Source organism: Fistularia commersonii, chromosome 14, assembly GCF_037954325.1.
Source record: "Fistularia commersonii isolate RoL2024-O1a breed Wild chromosome 14, RoL_Fcom_v1.0, whole genome shotgun sequence".
NCBI lineage: Eukaryota > Metazoa > Chordata > Actinopteri > Syngnathiformes > Fistulariidae > Fistularia > Fistularia commersonii.
The window spans coordinates 9,604,829-9,630,415 of record NC_141297.1 but is presented as its reverse complement, the minus strand read 5'-3'; the positions used below and the strand labels follow the sequence as shown (position 1 = coordinate 9,630,415).

General features: G+C 37.8%; 2 protein-coding genes across 2 annotated transcripts in view; one reads left to right on the top strand and one right to left on the bottom strand.

Moving 5' to 3' along the window:
- nphp4 (nephronophthisis 4) overlaps positions 1-25,587 on the top strand; it is a 160,784-nt gene that overhangs the window by 36,186 nt on the left and 99,011 nt on the right. Inside the window, exons 4-6 of the mRNA XM_086159231.1 lie at positions 126-190; positions 9,391-9,540; positions 12,739-12,875. Coding sequence (XP_086015357.1) covers positions 126-190; positions 9,391-9,540; positions 12,739-12,875 — 352 coding nt within the window. The remainder of the gene's footprint in view (positions 1-125; positions 191-9,390; positions 9,541-12,738; positions 12,876-25,587) is intronic.
- Positions 3,618-7,085, bottom strand: LOC147227217 (uncharacterized). The gene is made up of 2 exons (XM_086159960.1): positions 6,287-7,085; positions 3,618-3,763 (listed from the first exon to the last, which is right to left on the bottom strand). The coding sequence occupies exons 1-2, from the start codon at positions 7,083-7,085 to the stop codon at positions 3,618-3,620; spliced, it is 945 nt and encodes a 314-aa protein (XP_086016086.1).

Here is a 25,587-nt window from a genome sequence, read left to right as displayed (position 1 = left end):
ACATGAGCCAGCTTTGACATCAGCTTCAGAATACAGTTTTATGTGCCAAAAAGAAAACAAACAGACAACAAATGAGGGTGTTATTAATTGATGCTGACAGATATTGGTTTTAATTTGTCTCCTAGACTGAATCTGTTCCATGGATCACCAAGAAGCCTTCTTCACCCTCTGCTGAGGGACATTGTTGACTGTAAGAATTCTTCTTTAGTTTATTTTTGTCTCCACTATTGGATAATTCTGAATCGTTTGAGCGCAATGAGTCAATCTGTGTTGCATTTCAATGGTGAAACAGGCTCACCATTTTGACACCACTTAATCAGTTAATCCAGGTATTTCCATATGATGTACTATAAAAGTTCTTCTTGTTATTTGGGGAAAATGAAGCTACAGCATGAAATATCTACAATGATCAAACACCCAACACCCAAAAACATCAGACACTCATAATCTGACTAAACATTACTAAAAAAAACAAAATATTCAACAACACAGAATATATCCAGTGAACATTTAACTACATATGGCTTGAGGAATTATTCTAGTATAAGGCTACGTGGGTTTCTAGAAGTGGGAAACTTTATGGAACAAATGAAGTCAGTGTCATCAGTAGGGGTGTATTTTATATGAAATCTGATTAAATTATAGCTTCTCTGTGTTCATCGAATGAATTCCCACCCAAGTAAAGAATATGGACCTAATTTATCAACTGTGCATAGAAAAGGCTCTAAATTCTTTTGCACGACTGAAATTTAGAATGTGCATAAGTACTATGTGCAGGCACCAATGCGTTTGTACACTTGTGTGCATCATCTGTGATTATAAATCTTATTATGTGTGATAAATTATGTTTTCTATAATTATCAGTTACCTGATGTCTATCTATAATTATGTTATAGATAGACTACACAGACTGCATCGTACCAGTCCTGGTGCAATAGAGGTTCACATCTTGTTTTTGTTTAACACTGTGCCTTTCCAACTGCCAGTTTGGCCTGACTTTTTAGTATCAAAACAAAACAAAACAAAACAAAACAAAATCAATCCTGTCCCCAATTACCTTTTAACTATTGTGTGGTAAATATGAACGTAAAGACAGGTCAGTGAAATACGAAACCCTTAAGTAGTAGCTTAAATAGATGTAGTTAATTTTCATACAGACCTCAACCAAGGTGTGACATAAACCTTCTGCTTGGCATTTCCCCTAAGCTAGTTGTATTAAGGCAAAATAAATGTATTATCTATACAGCCTCTATACAGTCTGATTTGAGGGACTTGTTGCTCCTGCAACTACCAGGTTTATGCAACCAGATTTCTCATTTAGAGAATTGAAAGAATATTACATTTCCCACTACATTAGTCATCAACATTAAAATTAAAATTGAAGCCACAGTAAAAAAAAAGACTTTGGCACAAAAGGTAGTTCAAAATTTAAGAATTTTAGTTGTTTTCCTCTGTACAACTCTTTGGAATTTCCCTACAGAGTAGATTGAATATGGCTAGCATTAGTGTACCATCTAAGTAAAAAATCTTGCTGCATTATTGATATTGTTACTAAAAGCTCTTGGTTTGTCTCAATACAGTATGTCCTCACTTGGCCTGAAACCAAGACTATGAATTACAAAAGACCATAGTGCCTCACAGTATGAATAACACTATGCCCACTGAGAGCCCCAGTTCCTGTCTTGGCTATCATGTCACATAAATATTAAAAAAAAGGAAAAAAAAAATCTTCTCGAACGGACTTGTACACTCGTTGAATTAGTAACTACATAGCTGTTTAGTCAAACAGTGCTTTTCTGTTTTAAGTGCTGCACTGATGCCACTCAAGGTACAGCTCTTTTATGGTCAGTACCCTTTTTCATTTCTCTGCATTAATTTCATCCTCATCCTCTGTGACAGGGACACACAGTTCCCGTATCTAATGCTTGAAGTGTTCTTAATGTAAATTTGTGGGGTGAAGTGAGCTGGTTCTAAAACCATTTCATGCTGCTGGAGAAAATACGTACATTTCCTTATAGTGGTCAATCTGGTTGTGTTCAAGGATATTCATGAGTAACCTGCCCAGGAGGCTGTTTGCTTTATTTTTCTGTATTTCTTTTTATTTAATTCAACATACATTTTTTGAGGCGGCATGGCACAGGAGGTAGAGCAATAGTCGTTGGAACTGAACATTGCTGGTTCTATTCCTGGCTCTTCCTAGTGTATCGAAGTGTTGTTGAGCAAGACACTGAACCCCTAACTGGTCCCCAGGCGCTGGTGGATTGCAGCCTACTTCTCATGGTTCATCCATGATGGGTTAATTGCAGAGAATGAATTTCCCCAAGAGGGATTAATAAAGGAAAAATAATTATAAATTATAATCAAAAATTTGGCAGAAACTGTGGCCCTGGACCGTAATGAAATGTGCACATACTCACATGCACACCTGCACAGTCAGCAGTCTGAAACACCACAAAAGCTTATGTAAATGATAAAAATAAACCAGGTCAGGGATGAAAATTAAATATTAATCAAGGTTATGGTCTGTATTTTAACCCACTGAAGTCCTGGAGTTTGGGATTTTGTCACTCAAATGTCATTGGCATGATATTTGTTAATACCTTATCCAGTTATTCATCAGTCATCAATCATCAGTCCCTAATTTGTGTACAGTATTATTTTTTTTAAGTCACATCCCATGTTCTAAAAGGGGTGGTTAATTTATTTTGGATTGTCAGATTCAATGCCATTTGGCAAGAAACATGATATCATTATTACATTAAGGTCTCACACTCCACATCTATAATAATCCATGAAAAAATATTTCTCCTAAATCTGTGAATTATTTTGTGCAGTGTAGAATTTAAGTTTTCACATCAAACTCAAGTATATTGAATTTTGGACTAGAGTCTTATTTTTGTTTTTGTGCCTGTCCCTAGAATTCCAAATTTCACACAAAATTAATGCTTCCATTTATGAATGTGAATGCAGTTACTATATTAGTGTAATTACAATTAATACTAACTGTGGAGACACAATTTATACCTTTAGGTGGGAAGCTATGAAGGAGGTTTAAGATTTGACAGCCTATTATTGCAATTTGAAGTAAAAACAATTAATATCAGAGTTGAATAATATGTAAAATCCTAAAATATATAGCTTGGGTGTTGACAGATGTGTAGACTGAAGATGTAGACTGGTGTGGACTGTATGTAGACAGATGCCAACATTTATAGCAACCTACTTCCTTTCTTTTACACTGGCCAACATCCACTTATGGTCTCTTGCATTACATTGTTCTTTGTTAGAGGAAGAATAAGCTATGAACATTTGAAACTGTCTCTTCTACATTCATGTGTAATGGATAGCAGCTATGTATCATAAGGTGTCCTATATATTCTCAAACATTGGTAATAGTACAGGAAAACTAGTCCCAAATGACTGGGAATAATGAAGAAAGAAGTTGGGTGAGAAATTAAGTCTTGGTAGAGCCTTACAGGCAGTAAAGTAACACAGTCATGTGTTCTCCCTCCCAAACTAGGTCTCATTGGTCTTGCAACTCACAACATAAAATGTATTGTCTTGCACCTGATGACAGTTAAACCCATTTGTTTAAATCATTGTGTTTGTATTCATCCTTATTGCTTCCATCTCCCCAAAACAAAGTTTTCCCCAAACCACTGTTTGTATGATGTTGGAACATTTTCTCCCCTCAGCTTCTTGGTTTCACATCTCCTGCCAAATTGCTGCTCATCTGACTCTGAGGTACTGCACCCTTGCTGTACTGAAATTTTGGGGTAATTTTATAATCTATGCACAGCATCTGACTGGAACCTGGCTGCAAGCTTGATGCATAATGAATAACAAGAAATAAATGATGAAAAAGTTGTCAAACACCTGGGCACCATCTGTGCCAAGAAAGTTCTTTTTGATTCCCCCTCCTTTTCTCTCCTTTCATACCTGCTCATTCCTACTTTTGGTGGTAGGAAACACCCATTAAATGAAAGCTGCTGTCGCTGCTGAAATGTTTGTAGAACAGAGCTGGAGCTGTTAGTTCATTGTTTCAAAATTACTTCTGTTCTTTTTCTTCAAACATTATTTGTGGAAACATAGGGGTAAAATTAGGAGAGGAAAAAAAGAGGAAAATATATATACTCAAACATCACCTTAACATCTCTGTTGCTTTTCATTCATTTCAAATTATAAAGACACTGCCTGTCCTTTGAAAAATGGATGCATAACTATTTCAAACACAAAAATCAATATTTGCTTTTATAATTTCAGTGATCTCTTGACTAACTTTGTTCATTGTTATAATTTAATATGATGTATAACCTCATATTTTCTCTCTTAAACATCATTAATCATGGTAGGTCTCTTTCTATTTATTTTTTCAGACTTAAGTTGCAGTGAAAGTCATGTCCCATTGTGATGCATTTAGTGACATGATTACTAATGTTAAGTTAGCTTCTGAAAAATATGAGCTTATTGGGCTTTTTCCAAAATGCACAGCCTGATGAATTTTGAGCCATGTGGCCTCGTGGTTCACTAGGGTTTAGCTAGTGCATCATGGCTCACGTTGCAATTTTACAGCCCTAACTGTATCCTTCTCTAAGTAATTTCCAAAATTTCTAATGTTGTGATGCTTAATCCTTGGTGTGAGAGAGGAGGATACAGAGAATAGGGTAAGATGGAGACAGTTGATTCGCTGTGGCGACCCCTGAAGGGAAAAACCGAAATGAGAAGAAGAAGTGATGCTTAATGCTTCCTATCTTATGAGCACTGAGAAACAGTGGTTTTGTTGGTGTTGTCACATAACCAAAAGTGTCTGGTTCCTTTTACAATACATTTTTAAGTCAATTTCTCTGTCCACAATATAACGTGATGTTAAGGCTGACGGCTAAGGGTTCCATCCTTGGGGAAGATATCAGGACCTGATCAGTGTTTAAAGTTAAAGAGTTCTTCTATCTCAGATTTAATCATTTTGTTTCAGATAAATACATGAAATCATCTATAGATACATAATAAAAGGGAAAACAAAACAGGATAAAATAAATCAGAAAATCAGTCTCAAGAAAATCAATAACAAGAAAAACATACAATTTACAGACATACATATAACATACAATGTGATTTGAAACAGGCCTGGGCATCTTTTGATACTTATACACTGACCAGGAGTATGCAAATGTCTCAAAAGTAGTTGGTGCCATTTAATCATACACTTTTCTTAGCTGCATCTTGAGTCAACATAACCACTGAACAGCACTACCTTAATATTGCATGTTGCCTTTCTGATCAACAGCTCTAAGCTAGTCTTACCATCTGCCAGCAGCAAGTTGTTTTTACTGTATATATCCCAATATATCCCTTTTTTGGGGGGGTGTTCATATTTCTTCTCTTCAGAAAGGTACAAATATCTATTCACTATAACCCAATAGCACTCATTTGTAAATGTTTCCAGCATTTCTGGTTGACCTTGACATCATATCAAGCTGCAGTTGAGTGGCAGTAGCAGCTTCATGCCCTGTGGTAGCACCACGATCTGTCCGGGTTCCAGTCTTATTACATACACAAATGAAAGCTAATTTTTCCAGATACTTAAGAATGTATGACTAAAATCTTTTTTTATTTTTTTTAAATCTTTTTTTATTTTTGCTTTGAATCATCATGAACAAGTCTGTGGAATAGTTGCGTTGATCTTTTGTTAGAGCCAATCAATAATTCTTATGGAGTCTCATGTAGCAGTGAGTATTATATATTTCCTATTTATATTCGAATGCATTTCATTATTTAACTGAAGTGCAGTATTACAAATTATTATGTTCTGTCTCTTTGGTTTATGAATTGTTGTGACTGTAATCAATGTTGAGCATGAGGCAGTAAATATCTGAAGAAGGGAATCATCCTTGTCTTTTTTAAATGAGGCCGATGCTATCTTTTGATCATGGGCAGTCTCTGAACTCTAGTATCAAAGGTGGAGGAATTGTTTGTACACCGTTTCATCCTGACCTACTTCATGACAGATTTTTGGTGCATTTTAAAATACATACTACCCTTGCCTTGTAAGACACAATAGTCCCTATTCAACATGTAATATTTGTCTATTTTAGCATTTAAACAAACATATTTCAGCACTCTCCTTTACCCCAATCTACTCTGCAGTTGTTTCCTGTCTCTTAAGTTCAAAAACAGTGGTACTCACTGTTTTTTGGGGAAATAGCCCACAAACTGATGAAGAGATACAGCAGGGGGCTTCTACTATGTACTGGTGCACTTTTTCTCCATTCCTCAGGCATCTTCTCACTCTCTAAGATCCTGTTGAATAATCTAGTCAGAAACTCTACTGCTGCCTCTCCTAGACACTTCCGCACCTCCACAGGCATTTCATCAGGACCAACTGCCTTTCCTCTCTTCATCCTCTTCAATGCCTTCCTCACTTCACTTTTAATAATCTGTGCTACTTTGTGGTCTACAATAGTCACCTCTTCTACCCTAGCCTCTCTTTCATTTTCCCCATTCATCAGCTCTTCAAAGGTCTCTTTCCATCTTCCCATCACTCTTCTAGCATCTGCCAATACATTTCCCTCTCTATCCTTAATCACCCGGACCTGTTTTACATCCTTTCTATCATTATCTCTCTGCTTCGCTAGCCTGTATAGATTGTTGTGTCCCTCCTTACTGTCCAACAGAGCATACTGGTCATTGTACGCCCTTTGTTTTGTCTTTGCAACCTCTATCATCACCTTACATTGTATCTCCCTGTTTTCCTGTCTGTTCTCTTCAGTCCTCTCAGTATCCCTCTTCTTCTTTGCAAACCACTTTCTCTGTCTATACTCCTGCACTTCCTCATTCCACCACCCATTCTCCTTATCTACTTTCCTTCCAGATGACACATCAAGTACTCTCCTACCTGTCTCCCTTATAACACTAGCTGCAGTTGTCCAATCATCTGGAAGCTCTCCCTGACCACCCTGAGCCATTCTCAACTCCTCCCTAAAAACCATACAACACTCCTCTCTTTTCAGCTCCCACCACTTTGTCCTCTGCTCTGCCTTTGTCCTCTTCATCTTCCTTGTCACCAGAGTCATCCTACAAACCACCATCCTATGCTGTCATGCTACACTCTCAGCTACAACTACTCTGCAGTCACTGATCCCTTTTAGGTGACCTCATCCATACAAGATGTAGTCTACCTGTGTGCTCCTACCTCAGCTCTTATAAATTGCCCTACGTTCCTATCTTTTCTGGAAGAAAGTGTTACTACAGCCATTTCCATCCTTTTTGCAAAATCTACCACCATCTTTCCCTCTGCGTTCCTATCCTGTATACCAAATCTGCTCATCACTTCTTCATCCCCTCTGTTGCCTGCACCAACATGTCCATTGAAGTCGGCACCAATTACCACTCTCTCGTCTCAGGTGATATTCTGCATCACTTAATCCAGCTCATTCCAGAACTTCTCCTCCTCCTCAAACTCACATCCCACCTGTGGGGCATAGCGACTGATAACATTGAGCTTCACACCTTCAATTTCCAGTTTCAGACTCACAAGTCTATCTGACATTCTTTTCATTTCCAGAACATTCCTAGCAAACTCTTCTTTCAAGATAACCCCTACTCCATTTCTCTTTTTGTCAGTGCCATGATAGTACAACTTAAAGCCTGCTCCTAAGCTTCTAGCCTTACTACCTTTCCACCTGGTCTCCTGGACACACAGTATATCAACTTTCCTTCTCTGCATGACTTCCACCAACTCTCTACCTTTTCAAAGTCCCTACTCCCAGTCCCTGACTCTTCAGACTCTTGCCTTTCCTTTTCTCTCTCTGCTTCCGAACGCGCCCTCCTCCTCTTCTTCTTTGACCTACAATAGCCCAGTTTCCATTGGTTCCCTGTAGGTCATCGATACCAAAGGCGGTTGTTGTTAACCCGGGCCGCGACCAATTCGGTATGATCTGGTCATTATGTTTGATGCACATGTTTGGCTTTGGCTAAAGTTTTGTGCAGGATGCCCTTCCTGATGCAACCCTCTGCATTTATCCGGGCTTTGGACTGGCTTAGGGAGACAATGACCCTTGCCTCCCGAGGCTGGCTCAGGGAGACACCGGCCTGCACCACCCTCATGTTGCATTAAGCAATTCAAATAATACAGAGAATAATATATCAATTACATTATTTTTAACATGTGCAAGCTCAGTGACTTTGGTAACTGTGGCCCTGCTATTCATAAACATTATTATAATTTATTGATTCACAATAATATAAGGGTTTATGTTAATGTGGATTTAAACACATTTAAATTAGTAGGGAAAACTTGAGAAAAAAATTATGTCAAAAAGTTAAAATGGCCTAATCAACCATAAAATCTCATGCCCAACTTGGACTATCTGTACCCTGCATTGAGCACCTCGCCACAAATAAACAAACATAAAAAGAAACAAAGAAATATCAGCCCAAGTGTCACTTAAACACTGATGAGTTGGACAAAAGTCAACCATCTGCCTAGGTTTACACTAGGTATATTGAATACCTTTGAACATTAAGAGCTTTTCAAAGTTAGCTTTTTGTATAGAGCTTTTGTTGACAGTAATTAAATCATAGATATCAAATTGACATGATAATCAGTGAGTAAAAAAAAAAAAAGTTACCCACTTTGGATGCAACCTGTTTCTTTCGAGGGATTTTGTAGTTGTGATTTCATAACCCTGCGCAAGATCTGCAACTTGCGCTACATCACTGACATCAATTTTGCCTTGATAAACCTATTCAAAGCACTAATTATCCCTTGCTCTCTGAAAATACTGCCATCACTGTCTTTCCTAAAGATGGGTATTACTACCCATTGCAATGAATGGAGAGTATTCTCCAATGGAGTGTATTCAATATGACTGACACATTTGGAAGCACAATCTCAAACCTTGTCATAAGTGAAACATTGTGAGGCCTTTGAGGCTAAAAAACGCACTGTCCAGATGGTTTTGTGTTGATGGCAGAAATTGTGTGCCGAGGCTTGTCATATGCCATTTGATGATCTGCTTGAAAAATCACAATGTCAGCCTCATTGCTCATACCTTTTGCCACATCTACACTACAGTGCTTTTCTGCAGGAGGACATTTTCCAAGTTGAATGTAAGTTGTGTAGAGACTAAGAAAATGCTGTTCATATTGTAAGGGATTATTGCAGCTATGGTACTAACAGTCAAAATTGAATATTGAAAAATTGAAGTTTCTGCATTTTCTGTGTCATTTTGTTGGATTAATCATTATTTCTTGAGCTTTATTGCAATGTGAAGTTAAAGGAATACAAATGGTATTTCTTTGAGTATACTGGAACTGAAGGTTGAGTTGAATGCCATGCTGAGAGTCTATTAGATAATAAAAACATTTCAACAAAATGTTATGTGTTTCTAGACAGAAATCACCTGAGGAGTATCAATGGAGCAAATTTGGAGTTTGCTGTAAATAGCCACCCTGCATTGCTTCCCATGATGCATCTCCTTCCAGAGAATGTTCTTGTGTCTGGAGATGAGAACATTCCTGGACTCACAGCCTCTCCAACAGGTAAACTGTCCTTTAACATATTCATGTATGAGCCGATTTTTTTCTTATTTTTGTCATTATTCTGTTCATGTATGCCTTTATTCTTAGCACAGTGTGAAATAGTAATCCAGATGTATACACTGAAATAGCCTGCAAACACAAAGGATTTTTTGACAGAGGCTAGCCATAATTTATCAGTAATGACACACATTCTATGTAATAAGTAAAGCACACACAAAATAAATAAATAAATAAATAAATAAATGCAACCCTAAGCTGACATAAGCCAGTAAAATATGTGAGAAATTAGGGAGCTAATGGATTCTCAGAGAGATAGAAGATATAAGCTTGAGTTACAAAATAACATACACAACATCCATGCATCTGTGGTGGAAATGTATGTTGCCATTTTTTCGAGGCTCTTTGTATCTGAAGTTAAATGTCTGGAGTTTTCAGAAAGTAAGTTTCTAAAGGGAAATGTAATGATGTCTGACAGTGCAGAGCCATAATCATTGGGAGTCAGTGGGAGGTATGGTAACAGGCTAATCCTCTTCATGTTCTGGGGCTGCGAGCTGCAGAGACCTAAGCTGCCTTTTAAGACCACAGCCACCAGCTTGATATTCATGCTGCATTCAAACAGTCCTATTCTTTGCTCTAAAGACAAGAATTGCAATGAAATGCTTGATAGCGACATTACTCTTGAAGAGATTACAATCACTGTGGCGATTTTCTCTAGGTTATGTCTAAAAGAGGTGACTGTGGATTTCACAGGCCTTCCCTCCTTTTTCCACTGTTTTAGGTGCCTTCTTCAAGCATCTCAGCATGTATTCAATTGCAAACAGTTAAATTGGATTTTGACACCACCATTTGTTTCTCTGTGTTGTATGGATAAGATATATTTCAGTGACTGTTTTAACCCATTAACTGCATATTGATAAAATCAGGAATTGCTTGGTCTTAATTTGATAATCAAATCAAATCTAGTCTTCCAAATCTAACAATCCAAATCACACTAGGCTGTAAAGTAACCTAGAGACAAAATATGTTCAATCCTTTCATCATGATTCAGCTGACTTCTCACTTCCCATTTTTGCTCCCAAATGAGAGGAGCAGAAACCCTTTAAAGCAAAGGAGAAAGCCAGTGAATTAAAGAGCAACACCAAATTATATGAATGTACAAGAAATGTATTCAAAGAAAGAAATACTAAAACACCATCATGGAATCTTGCCAGGTTTCCATAGTAATATTTTTGGGTCCAGAGGAGATGGAGGTTGAGATACCATAAAGACCATGAACAGAGTTGGTGACAAAGGGAAACCTTGGCTTAGTCCAACCCTTGCGAGAAACAAATACAGCTTACTTCCGGCAATGCAGATCAGGCTCTTAACACTGGTCATACCCAATGGCCCATATTTTGGGATCCAATACCACATACTTCCAAAGCACCCCCACAACAGCAGAAATGGGCGTTTTATCCGGTACATATCCCACACCCCTTTGGGCCTCCCTAGCCGGCCCGTGTGAGGTCAGTCAGAGAATGAATGGAAAAAAAAAAAAATTTATTCCATTGCTTTCAATGAGAAAACAGTGCCCTTTTATTTCGTTAGGATGCACGTACGAACATCCATGACATGGGTACTTGAACAAAGAGGAGTGATGCTAGCCAGTTGACCTTTGAAACGCCAAATGCCGCGTCCTCAACAAGACAGACCGCTAAATATTTATTCACAAAAGTCAAAGGTAAAGCAGTGAGTAGGGATTACAATTTGAAACTCACCATGTGACCAAACATGGGGGAGGATACAAAAAACTTGTCTGATGAAAAGCGGGCAAGGTAGTCAGACTATTTGCTATCTTTGCACACCCAGAAATGCAGTTTTTAAGGCAAGTAAGGCAAGTAAAAAGTAAGCCGTTTTCAGAAGGAGAGTTTACCAAGGAGTGTTTGTTGGACTCTGCAGCACTAATATGCCTGGCGAAAATGCACACATTTTACAGTGCGCCTCTCTTGTGATGCATTGTGATGTAGAGGGTTGAGATTGCAGGAAATTTGGAACGACAATGGTCAACTTTGAAAATTATTCTCTAGCTTTGGATGAGAGCTGCAATGTGCTTGACAAAGCCCAGCTACTCATCTTGCTACAAGGGATAACTGCAGACTAAAGTCACATTCACGAATGTGAACAGACATTCTCAGCGATGAAGTTCAACAAATCCAAATCCTCCATCTCTGATGAACATCTCTTAGCCGCCCTTCCTAAATCCACTTTAGACATTCAGCCAGATTTTGGTGAACTTGTTCAAGTCCAAGTCAGGCTGGATTCCTCTCACTGAAAAAAAATCAAAAGCACTTTTTGCTTTTGTATAAAGTTGATCAATTGCATTTCTTTAATATACTGGAAAACACCTTTATAATGTTTAATAACATCAACAAGTTAGACCTTCTCAAAACACTGACGCAATGATTGATGGCCACTACACTGCTCAAACTGTACCAGCCCCCTTGGCCCCTTCTGTAGATGGTAAACGGCAAGGGTCACCATTAAGCCCGGGATGGAGTCCCTAGTCCTTCTAAGAACCAATCATGTACTTTGTTACCTGGTCAAATGATCTGATAGCTGGTGAGCTGTATCAGATTGAGTAAAATTAAGGACTGGCTGACAGGCAAACTAATCTTACCTTCTATTTCCTAGTTTGGCTATTAATACCAAAAGAAGAAAAAAACAAACAAATTTGACACATAGGTTTGAGCATCATGTGGAATATTACATTTTATGGGGAGCATTTGTAGGCCACAAGGTGGGTACAGCTGCCAGGAACCGACCGGTGTTTCCAACACACTTATTTTGACAGTATTGCTGTTTGAAGTGAAGTACACACGGTTTTTACTGTTTAACCTTGTATCAAATTGTGGATTTATCACTCTCTTTTTAGGTTTGTCGAACATCCGAGCCATGTGATGACGCAGTTAGGACTGAGATCTGTGAACGAATTTTCGACATTTCTAACACAAAGAAATTCATTTTCTTTGGATTTATTCACCCTTTTCTATTGCAGTGCGAGGTAGATTTTCCCCTTCTGAGTTGAAAAACAAAATTAGCAACCAGTGTGTAATGCCATGCAGACTCAAGTATTGAAGAGAAATAATGAGCTTTCAAGGAGTTCTTCTTCAGATGCTGTGGAATTGACATAATTTGATGGTGTGTTCTCCCTGTGAACAGGAGACTCACTGGTGAGACCTGTACTGCTGAAGATGCTGACCTTCACCCTCAACAGACTGACAGTCTCTCTGCAGCCATCCCTGGAGAAATTTGAAAACCAGTTGCTTCAGCTGATCAATGCCGACTGCTTTAACACAGTAAGGCCATGTTCTCACAGCATACATAGCCTTTAAAAATATCAGTTTTAGTCTCAAATTTTTTTTAAATTTTAATCTGAAATGTTATATTGGGGATGAAGTACCAGTACCACTGAAAAAATATTGACCGTAGACGTATGGAATATTGTGGAATAATGATGTCTAACGGAAAAATCTATTTACATATGCACTAAACAGCATTTATTGTGTGTCTGTGAAACAGAAACAACATACAGTTTTGTGATGAATGGGCATTGATACATGCTGATAACGTTCCATATATCTGAGGTACATTATCCTCAAATTAAAGATGGCCATGATGACCTTGTCACACCTCTGCCAAGATTATTTTTTGCAGCCAGATGCTTTCCTTTTATCTAACTTTCTGTTTCTTTAGTTGGAAACTGCAAACCTTCTACAGCTGCCACAGCAATTTAGGTCATTTCAATTCCAAGATAGAATGAAGCTTATCTCTTCACTCCCTACTTCCGTATTAATGGAAAACCAGATCGGTTTACATATTTGACATGCCCAACTGTGGACTGGCATTTTTAACTTGAGCATCTATTTGTTGAAGTTGTGTGTTTATGAACCGTTGGATAAATTCTGGATTTCATTTTTGTCAGTTGAAACAAATCTTTGCATTTTGTATTTTCATGTTTTAAAAAATATAAAAAATAATTATGTATAATGATATATATATATATATATATATATATATATATATATATGTATATTTATATGTGTGTGTGTGTGTGTGTGTGTGTGTGTGTGTGTGTGTGTGAGAGAGAATGTGTGTGGAGAGTGTGTGGATAATTTCATAGTACCTTTTTTTAAATAAAAATCACATAAACTTGAATCTAAGAAAATTGAGTAAGATCAAATCAAATGAAGTGGGTAGTGAAACAGGAGGATGAGTTTGGAGGTAATTGGTTCTCGCTATTTCAGTGATGGTGCATTGCACAGCCATTATTAAAAGTAGGGTTGTCAGCAGGTTGAATTGGGGATGACTTTTGACATGGCCAATCAATCAACTCCTCTCTTCTTTTTAATACCAAGAATAACCAAGCTGACAGTTTGCTGGTCAACTATCTTCATGAATATTTAGCAAGTTCCACATGCTCTAAAATGATGTGTCCAAACTCAAGGGACAAACAGACAGACAGACATTCCTATGAATCTGTGAATATGCATTACTACCTCAGCCCAGGAAGATGATAGGGTAAATCATCATAAGGGGGTCTAATAACAAAGTGTTTGCATTTATGAAGCTTAATAAAGGAGGAATACCAGTCGATCTGCTGTAGAAAAACCATTTTACGCAGGCGTAAACTGACATATGTTTTGGTAGCATGTCATTTTGAAAGACTGATTCAGATGGTTGCATTCAATTTGTCTTGTTAATTATTTTCAATATAGAAACCAGATGAATCTGCTGATCTGAGTTTCATTTCTATTTGTAGTTCAGTCTGATTTCCACTTGTTCCATGAAAACCAACCCGCACAATCAGATATTGCAAGCTTGTCGGATTTTGCAACACAAATGTACCTGATGTTTTCTCAGCTGCTAGACTAATTGTTTTCTGATGCCTCATCTCTATCAGTCTCTGTTGTCTTCACCTAGCCCTCTTCCTGGGTTGCTTTTCCCCAACTGATTTCTCTATGTTTCCTCATTAATTGTTCAGGGATGCCTGCTACGGTTACCATGTTGCCCTGCTTTAGTTTCCTGCCAGTCCCTAGTGCAAACAATAGGACCATCGAGTTGCTGTGCCAATGCATTTATTAACATGATAAGCAAAGCCATTGTAAAAACCAAACCTGCCTGCTGATATAGAGTGAGTGAAATTTAAATGGTATAAAATGTGAAAATGTTGTTCATAAAAAAAAAAAATGTAAGTCAGAAAATATAAAAAAGAACATGAGTGGGAGCTAAAATAAAAGAAGTCCTGATTAACCATTCTGGGAGACCTTTAATGTGGCACAATGGAGACTGTAAAGGGAATAGTTTTTCAGTAGTAGGGTATAAAGCACATCAATTCTTTGTTTCACATTACGATGCATGAATGAAAAATCGTCATTTTGAATTTTATACTCCACTCACACTGCATTTTAGTCGGCATTGGTATTGACAGTTTATCTTAAATTTAAAAAAGTAATTTTTCCTCTTCAGTTTTACGAAAGACAAAGGTCTCACACAAGGTCTTCATATATTAACATGTTGTGACATAACCTCAGATTTCCCACTCATGGTGGAGGAGCAATACTTTACTCTGGTACCACACTGTCTTACATTAATTTACAACCAGGAGTTCTAACCAATCCAATATAGTTTTTCTGTTGCAACTGTGGGTATGCATTACTTCCCAGACAGTATGAAGCATTTTTTCACTACAAAACCTACCCCTCACTGAAAGAAATACAATTAAGTAAAAGAAACTAGTAGTTGATGTAATGATAGCCAAGCAGCCTCTTTGATGGCTGTGGCCACCTAACTTTTTCATGATGGTCAAGTAGACATAATTTCTCCACTAAATACTTTATCACTGATTCACACCACCTCAATTATTCTTTGAATTTATATATAACAAAATACTGTCATAAATAATACTTAGAGTTAAAACTGAAAAAGAGGGACTTGAAAATGTATTTTTTCAATTGTTGACATAAGCCACCCACAAATTCACTGATGTTCAGTTATATATTTAACATGGTGTATAATCAGGTACAAATGATGGAATGTAGGGTAAAAGTTTGCATTCCTTTATCACAGTGAGATAACTGACATTAGTCATTTTGAAGTTCACAGTTTTTCCCCTTTTGTGAGATGAGCTTTGACAGTTTTCACAGCTAGCATAACTTGCGTACATTTGTTCAGGGTTCCAGACATTTATAACTCCAGTTTCATGATGACATTCTCATGTCTCTGAGAGGTGTTGATACATGCAGGAGTCAGCTTGATTGCAGTTTTTAATCACAGTGTGGCTGATTCTGTGTGCAGCACATCCACACAGATGAAAAATGAAAAGGAGTGTTCTTGTGTGTGTGTTTTTGTGTGTGTGATCTGTGTGACCTTTAAAAGTGTGACTCCAGCTGGGTTGTCATCAAGGTGTCTTTGAAGTGATGCTGACACCTCACCCACCAATTTAGTTTCACTGTTGTGTGAGTGAGTTTATGTTTTTGACTCCATGCCAGTCCCTGTGCTTAAATTGGTATTGAGGGAGAAGTTGAGTGACAAAAAATGAATAGCGGTAGATGAATGAATAGTGCAGCACGAGACAAATCATGTACACTGCCTGCTAGTCTGACAGAGTCCGATCATACAGTAATCTCACTATAAGCATTTCTATTTTTAGCATGAAAGATGATCAGGAATGTGACTTCTTTTACAGTTCGTATTCCCCTCCATTGAAGAGCCAGTGCCCTAGTTTTTGTGCTTTTCATGTCAACCACTGCAGTCATTTTACATATCTTTAAAGCATACTCTAATGAGCGCAAGGCTAATTTGAACTTTGGTTGTGTATTTCTCAAATTACATTATAGCCCATGTTAGAAAAAGATTACTGTGATGGTTACTTGACTATATCTACCTCTGTGTTCCAATGAAAGAAGAAGCTGCATTACCTCAAATGACCCATAATAACAATTCACCTACATTTTTTATTAAATGCATTACAGTTAATAAAAGGCTCTGGGATCTTGTCAAAAATTGTATAACATCTTGACTTGTGATCAAAAGAAAAGAGAAAACAGAAGACAACGAAGAAGAAGACAGATGTGGGCAAGGACTGCTACCATGCCGCAGGCAGAACATAATGCCTTAGGCTGGTTTAATGAATGAAGAAAGAATACCAACAAAGCTCCGAGAAGCTTTCATTTTTCTTGAAATAAGAAAACATCACTCAAAGTAGGACTATATAAAAGAAGGTTGGACATCTCTGAAGAGATGTCTTGAACTTCGGTCTTGAAGGTCGAGTTTTGCTGAAGCTAGCTTTGTGCCTTTTTTCCTAATTAGACCCCCATCCACTGTAACTAACACAGTACAGAATTGGGTTAATGTGTTTGGTTCACATTCTGTATTCATTAAATGCATGTCTTTGGAATGACTGATGATTGAATGATTAGACAAAATTGACTGCAAATGGTTGTAGGCCTTCTAAGTCAGACCAGGCAGTAAATGTCTTTGAATGCAAACAGTACCATAACTGGAGAATTGTGGTTGGAACCATGGTTTTCCTTCTTATTTCTTCCTTTATTCTGGCTACATTATATTTTAATTGAGTGAAAAATATGCCCTTTAACCAAATACACGCATGATATTTTGTTTCCTTTGGAGCCATTTTCCTTTTTTTTCAGAAATCACATTTTTATTTGTTACTGGAAGTCTGAGGACATCACCTCTGTTAAGTGCATGCTACCTACATTACTTCTGTTACCTTTAACATACAGTGAATTTAAGGGAAATAGCCTTGAAAACTAACTAGATTTAATTTTACAAGAAAAAAAAACATGATAGTGATGCATATTTGATCTCAGTAGGATACCCTACGATAGAACTCTTTGATGCTCATTGCTGTTTAAAGCTACCCTATTTCTCCAATTGTTAAAGATGTTGCCTTTGGTATTTTTCATCAATAACAAGAATACAAACACACACACATACATATTTATGTGTGTGTATATATATATATATATATATACATATATATATATATATCTTGTCTTTTTTTACATTCGCTACATAGTTTTTTTTTAAGAATAAGGGGAATATGCAGAATCACAGCAACTATAGAGGGATAAAGTTGATGAGCCATACAATGAAGTTATGGGAAACAGTAGTGGAAACGACTGGGAGCAGAAGTCAGCATTTATGAACAGTGGTATGAGAATGCTCATATAGAAGTACAGAGAAGGCCAGAGGGAGCTGCATTGCACTTTTGTAGACCTTGAAAAAACATACAACAGGGTGCCAAGAGAGGTATTATATGAGGCAGTCTGGAGTAGCAGAGAAGTATGTTAGACTGGAGATATATGCTAGCTCTGAGACAGTGGTGAGGTGTAACAGAGAAGTTCAAGGTGGATGAGGGACTTCATCGGGGATCAGCTCAGAGCCCCTTCTTGTTTGCAGTGGTGTGGGCAGGCAGACAGACGAGGATAGACCGGAATCTCCATGGACCATGATGTTTGCAGACAACATTGTGATCTGTAGTGACTGTAGGGAACAGGTTGAGGAAAGTCTAGAGAGGTGGAGGTATGCTCTGGAAAGGGTAGGAATGAAGGTTAGTCGTAGCAAGACATAATGTATGTGTGTGAATGAGGGGGAAGCCGGGTGGAATGGTGAGGCTATAGGGAGTGGGGATCAAGAATTTGGAGGATAGCAGCGGAGAGTGTGGAAAAGAGGTGAAGAGACAGGTTCAAGCAGGTTAGAATGGGAAGAGAAAAGTGTCAGGTACTTTGCGTTAGAAGACTATCAGCCAGAATGGAAGGAAAGGTGTGCAAGACAGTGGTGAGATCAGTGATACTGTATGGCCTAGAAACAGCAGAGCTGGAGGTCATAGAGATGAAGATGCTAAAGTTCTCTTTGGGAGTGATGAGGATGGATAGGATCAGGAATGAGTCTACCAGAGGACCAACATATGTTGAATGTTTGAAGAGAAGACCAGAGAAACCAGGCTGAGATGGCCCGGTCATTTACAGAGGAGGGATAGTGAATATATTGGTAGATGTTTGCTGGAATTGGAGCTGCCAGGCAGGAGGTCTAGAAGAAGACTAAAGAGAAGATTTATGGACGTAGTGGGAGAGGACATGAAGGTAGTTGGTGTGAGAGAGAAGGATACAGAGAATACAGATTCGCTGTGGCGACCCCTGAAGGGAAAAAACAAAAGGAGGAGAAGAAGAAGGAGAAGAAGAAGAAGAAGGAGCATTATGCAGTTTAATTCTATTAGTTATGCTTCTTGCTTGGACCCAGTATTTAATTTTTCTTCCCAATGAAAACTGACTGCACCATTCAGTGTTATGAATGACAATGCCTTCATAATACTGTGGTAAACGTGTTGGTTAAATGTACATATCAAGTGTTGGGATTACAGTATGTCGTGTGTTTCAGGATAAGACAGGAAACAATAAAGGGGTAATGGTTGTAGAGTTAGAACTATAATACATTTGGTTGAGAATAGTGGGAGAGCTTCAGCAGTAGGGCAAATGTGATTTATCGGTAGAAGCACTGTAGCAGTTAAATCTGTTAAGGAGTAGGGAAGTGGGAGGTTGAGAGCAGCATGCTAATGATGCTGTCACTGTTTCTTGCCATGGATGAGTCACCCTCTATATGGGGGAGCAAACATCCACAGTGTGGGTAGCAACACATTTGTACACACACACACACACACACACACACACACACACACACACACACACAGAGTCACAATATACTAATCTGCTAGCTGTCCATTTTTGTGTTTATGTACTCTTTGTAAGGGGACACAAATGTGTAGGTTTGAGCCACACAAATCCTATTTCCTTCAGTCTACCGCAAAGGTGTTTATATCTTACATTTACTGCTTATATCTAATCTCCCTTTTCTATTTTCACATCAAAGAAGCACAAGACCACACCCAGATAGCATTGAGACCTTATTGATGAAAGAGAATCGTCACTCCATTGATGTGATAGTTACTGGCTACAGCAGTCCTCATCTTGTGTCCCACTCATTTGTATGACATTTCCACCCAAAATCATGTTGAAATGAAGAAAGTCAAGTCAATCAAAATTGGAAAATTCAGTAAAAGCTGACAAAATTTTATATTCAACTTTGAGTGGTTAACAGGGATGATTTGGAGGATCAATTAAAATTTATATTTGCAGGAAAATGAAGCTAGCAAAAATACTTCATGTGGTCAAAAGTAGCATGCCTGGTCTTGCAAATGTGCAGTAATGGTATATAATCATTTTTAGTATACAAAAATTCAAAACCCAAAATGTTCCAATTATGCCTTCTATATTCTTTACTGAGTAAACCAATGTATAGCTTTCTCTCTTTGACTGACTGAATATTCCAATATCCAGTTGCAAAGTAGTCTTAATTAAATTAAAATGCTTTAGACAGACAGCCCTATTTCAGGATGTATTACAGTATTCAAATAGTTTTCTCGATTTACATAAGGTCATGTTGTTCACACCATTTAAAAGTATATCACATAAGATTGAGTCTGTGACATGGCTGCAACTGATGACTGTAAGAACATGGGAGATGATAGTGTAACTTCTTTTTAGGATATTGCATTGACTTCCAATTGTTATTGAAAAAAATTACAATGCCAGTAACCCAATCCATGCCTCACCTTTACCTAAGTTCAATTTACAAATAATACCCAACCTTAACCAGGAAGTAGCACAATAACATTCAACTGCAGTCAGTGCCAGTGAGGACTATTGGTTTTGACAAGTTTGGTATGTGTCTGAGAAATTATCCCTATGAGGTAATGAAAACATGCCCACACACAGGAAAAATGAGTGCCACTTACTGTCAAATATAATCTTATATTCCTACCTGTATGACAGGTCTGCTTGCAAAATTGCAAACAAACAAATTGCTTGAGTACTGCTCTTTAACATATTTATATATATTTGTGTTTGTGTTTGTGTGTGTGTGTGCGCCTTTGAGCTTGCAAAGGTGCGAGCTCAAAGGTGTACATTGTTAACATATTTATGTATATTTGTATGCGTGTGTGTGTGTGTCTGTGTGTGTGTGTGTGTGTGTGTGTGTGCGGGCGCATGCACGCACCTTTGAGCTTGCATTTCTGTAATTGCTCTTGAACGTGATTGACATAAGAGAACTTTGGGCCTGACGTGGTTACTGATTTGGATATAATATGATATTGGAAATACAGTTAGGCCCAGAAATAATTGGACAGTGACACAAATTTTGTTATTTTAGCTGTTTACAGAAAAAAAAAAATCAGGATACAATTGTATAATCAATATGGACTTAAAGTGCAGACTCTTGGCTGTAATTTGAGAGTATTCACATCCACATTGGAGATAGGGTTTAGGAATTACAGCTCTTTCATACGTAGCTGCCTCTTTTTCAAGGGACCAAAAGTAATTGGACAATGTACTCAGAAGGCTGCAAAAAAACAACATAGCTACATGTGGTCTTCCCTTGGTAACCTGTCATCAATTAAGCAGTTAAAAGGTCTGGAGTTGATTCCAGGTGTAGCGTTTGCATTTGGAAACTGTTGCTGTGAACACACAACATGCAGTCAAAGGAGCTCTCAATGTAGGTGAAACAGACCATTCTGAGGCTGAACAAAAAAGAAATCCATCAGAGGGATGGTGGAAATGTTAGGAGTGGCCAAATCATCAGTTTGGTATATTCAGAGAAAAAAAGAGTTCACTGGTGAGCTTGGGAACTCAAAAAGGCCTGGGCATTCATGGAAGAGAACAGTGGTGGATGATCGCAGAATCCTTTCCATGGTGAAGGAAAACCCCCTTCACAACATCCACTCAAGTGAAGAACATTCTCCAGGAACTAGGTATGACAGTATCTAAGTCTACCATAAAGAGAAGACTTTATGAGAGTAAATACAAAGGATTCACCCCAAGGTGCAAACCATTAATCAGCCTCAAAAATAGAAAGGCCGAATTGACTGCCAAAAAACACCTGAGGAAGCTTGCCTAGTTCTTGAACACCATTCTTTGGACTGATGAAACTAAGATCAACTTGTACCAGAATGATGGGAAGAAGAAAGTTTGGAGAAGAATTGGAACAGCTCATGATCCAAAGCTCACCACATCTTGTAAAACATGGGAGAAGTAGTATGATAGCATGGGCATGCATGGCTCCCAATGGAACTGGGTCACTTGTGTTTATTGATGATGTGACAAAAGACAGAAGCAGTTGGGTGCATTCTGAGGTGTATAAGGGTATACTTTCCGCTCAGATTTTGCTCAGCCAAATGCACCAAAGTTGATTGGATGCCGCTTTACAGTACAGATGGACAATGATCCAAAACATACTGGAAAAGCAACCTAGTTTTTTAAACTGCATAGCCGAGTCAATCTCCAGATTTCAACCCAATCGAGCAAGCTCTTCACTTGCTCAAGACAAAACTTCAGGCAGAAAGACCCACAAACAAGCCACTGAAGACGGCTGCAGTAAAGGCCTGGCAAAGCATCACAAAGGAGGAAACCATGATGTCCATGGGTTCCAGACTTCAGGCAGTCATTGCCTACAAAGGATTCTCAAAAAAATATTGAAAAGTAACATTTTACTTAGGGCTATGTTCATTTGTCCAATTACTTTTGAGCCCCTGAAATGAGGAGTGTTTTTATAAAAAATTGCTACAATTCCTGCATTTTTGATCATTTATTTTTGTTCAACCTCTTGAATCAACCTTAAAGTCTACATTTCAATTCTGTTGTAGTTGTTTCAGATCCAGTGTGGTGGCATGCAGAGCCCAAATCATGAAGATCTTGTCACTGTCCAAATATTTCTGGGCTTAACTGTACCTAATTTTCTGTCATTCTGACTTTTCCAATCAAATTCACTCTATAGTTATCCTGCACAGGAACAGCCTGCATACTGACTCAAAGAACTGCTACAGGAGTAATTGAAAAATACCCATTGGGTTTCAAAGTTGCTGTTTTGGTCTTTTTAAAAAGAAAGCAAAAAAAAAACAGTTTTGGCAAGTTTAAAGAGAATGACCATTTTGTCAGCAGCAAGGAAATCTAATTGGACTAAAAAGTTGTTAGGCATAGAATTAATTTTGTAACTTATCAAGAGCCAAAAGAGAACATGAATCATCTCTGTGCTCAGACCTGAAAAAAAAAATTAATTACTATCTGAGCCTCCTTGTCATCTCACCTTACAATGTTAGGTGTAAACTATGAACACATATCAAAATAGGCTGAGATTTAATTATCTCTTGCTAGAAGCCAAAGAATATGCATATTGTACATCTCAGTAGCGCCGGGCAAATATAATTGAGCCTCTGCAAAATGTAGTGTGCTCATTGGCAGTGATGTACTGTGTTTGTATAATAATGCTATTAAAATTGACAGGAAATGTAATTTCAGACTAGTTTTAAAGCCACCAATCTTTTTAAAAAAACCCAGTCAATGTAAGGAATTCAGTTCAAGATAAGCACATCAGTTTGTCAGCAGAAAGAATCATGGTTTAGCCTCTGCTTGAAGAGTAACAGCTTGAAGGGTACAAAAAGAAGCTATCTCATATTTGGTCAACAGGTCTGGTAAGTTAATAGTCAAGTAAAGCGGTAATGTACATTTTTGTGCATAGTCTACCTACTCATGCATTACAGGCTAACATTACTTAATTTAATGTTGAAGAGGTACCTAGAATTAAAAGTGAAGACTAACCTGAATATAAGAACCTGAGCACTCAGAGAAGGGAATGAACAGAGTCTAGAATCATAAGGAATTAATCAGAATATCTCCCCAGTCTGAATATCATCATTATATATTTATGTGGTTGTCATGGAATCTTCGAGATACAGAATGTTTGATGTTTGTCTCAGTTCCCAAATTTGTATCAGTTCCAAAAATGCTTTCTTTCCTTTGCACCGTGACTATGAGGGCGGCGGGGTTTATAACCCCAGATTATCTGCCCTGACAATTGAATTATTTTTTTTTTTGTTGTAGAATGACTATCTGTATCAGTGGAATACCAGTCCCAGTAATTTCAAAGTGGGCCTCATGATCCGTGCTGCTGGTTGGCTTTAATGGTGTCTGAGACATTTAAAACTGAGCACACACAGCTTATGGGCTGACACTTGTCAGACGTTTGTTAATACATTGCTGACATTTTTGTCCCAATTTGAAGTCAGTAAGACCTTTATTATCTTATACCATCACAGGAGCTTATGTTTTCATCCATTTATGCCATGATGTTACTACAAATTCTAAAAACAAATTCGCTGCATTCTTTCTGAACTTAGCAAAAAAGGGGTCTATCATAAGCCAAAGGAGAGCCCATTATATATAAGAAGAAGCGCATTGTTGAGGTAGATTTTTCTACCCGTTCCTTAACAATTGAACACAGTCTTGATTGATGCCTTCACATATTCACTTTCCTCAAGAATGTATGATTTACTTATTCATTGTTTAAACATGTTTTTGAGATAATGGTACATATGTGATACTCCACACAAATGGAATGATTGAGCGACAATTCCATGCATAGTTCACTAAATTTTGAATGACAGTGTTTTTAGGCCTTGACAAAGTGACACATTTTCAACACATTTTGGCTCGCAAAAATGTAAATGTAAAGATATACTGAAGGTGCTCTCTATTTTTATCTATTTCTATTTATTTTTGTTTTTTAGATTAAGTGATCAATATTGCAAAGATAAAAACACAATTATTGTTTGCCATGAACAGTTTTCATCAGCCTTTTTCTAGACTATTGGACAGTTATTGAGAATTGTTAAATGGCCCTTCTCAGCATTTACCTGCATAGTGTCCTGAATCATTTGCTCCTTTAGCATCATATTTTCAGGTTGTGGCTCCCAAATAAAACTAGCTCAGTCATTTCATGTCCTGCCCTCTGAGCAAGGAAAAGTTACCTTCAGGAAGTAATTTATATTCCAGATAATCTTCCCTCACTTTCCCCAAACTTTGCACAATGAGGCTGCTATCACCTGGTTTTAATTTTTCTTCCAGCACCTATTATTTCTAAATTCAGCCTAAATGACTTTCCATCATTATAAAAAGCTTGTTTTTATTCAAATGAAAGTGTTCAGACTAAATTAATTATTCTTGCTAATGTGTCATTTTCACCTATCTTTCTACTTTGTCCTCCCTGGGATGGCCGACCGTTTTTTGAATGTTGCTAATATGAGACAATGACATTCAGTTTTGTTCTTCAGAGGTTCTTCCATTTATTTTTTTATTAATATTGAGAAAAAAGAAAAGCTTGCAAAATGCAAAACACACATGTACCAATATTACTTTAATCTTTGTCTTGTGTGTGTGGTTAAGCATAATGCCAGAATAGAGTGATTAGACACACAAGGTCTGCACAAGGATGACTTTGCTAATTAGGAGACAAAAATTTACCAGCAGTGCATCTCCGAAGCGCTCCTCATGTTTATTTTCTTAACAAAGCTTGAACAGAAATTGCTTTGAAAAGCATGCAAATTAGCAATATTTCTTTCTCTTGCCATTCTTTCTCTCCCCTTTTAATGACACAAAAAGCATTTAGGCATGTCAACCCCAGATAGCATTTCACTTTTTTTACGCCCCAGTTGTCAATTGCACATGATTACTGAAGGGGCTATGTTGATTGGTTACACAGCTGCTGCATGGTTTAACAGTTCCAGAAGCAATATCTGGGGTAATATCGTAAGTATGACATAAAAAACAGGAGCCAACAAGCTTATGTTTGTGTGAAAGTCAGAAAGACATCACGTTGCACCAATGCACCCATCACAGAGAGAAGTCCTTCTTCGTTGACTCTGAAAATGGAGTATAATTTAACTCTGAGCCCCTTTTCATTGTTCCCTTTAAGCTTCTTAGACTGAAAATATTCATATTTAAGATGAGGGAGGAAGAAATCTGTGACGAGGGTCGACAGGGGCAAGAGGGAGAAGAAAGATGATAGTGAGAAGAAGAGGTAGAGTGAGACAGAAACTGACGGAGTGAGAAAAACAGAAATAAATGAAAAAAATCGAAGGAGCCAAATGAGGAGGGAAATGTT

Coding starts and splice junctions, on each gene's coding strand:
- LOC147227217 (XM_086159960.1), bottom strand. CDS start 7,085: ATGGTGGTTTGTAGGATGACTCTGGTGACAAGGAAGATGAAGAGGACA. Junction 3,764..6,286: donor ATTCAACAGGATCTTAGAGA/GTGAGAAGATGC, acceptor CCAAAATTTCAG/TACAGCAAGGGTGCAGTACC.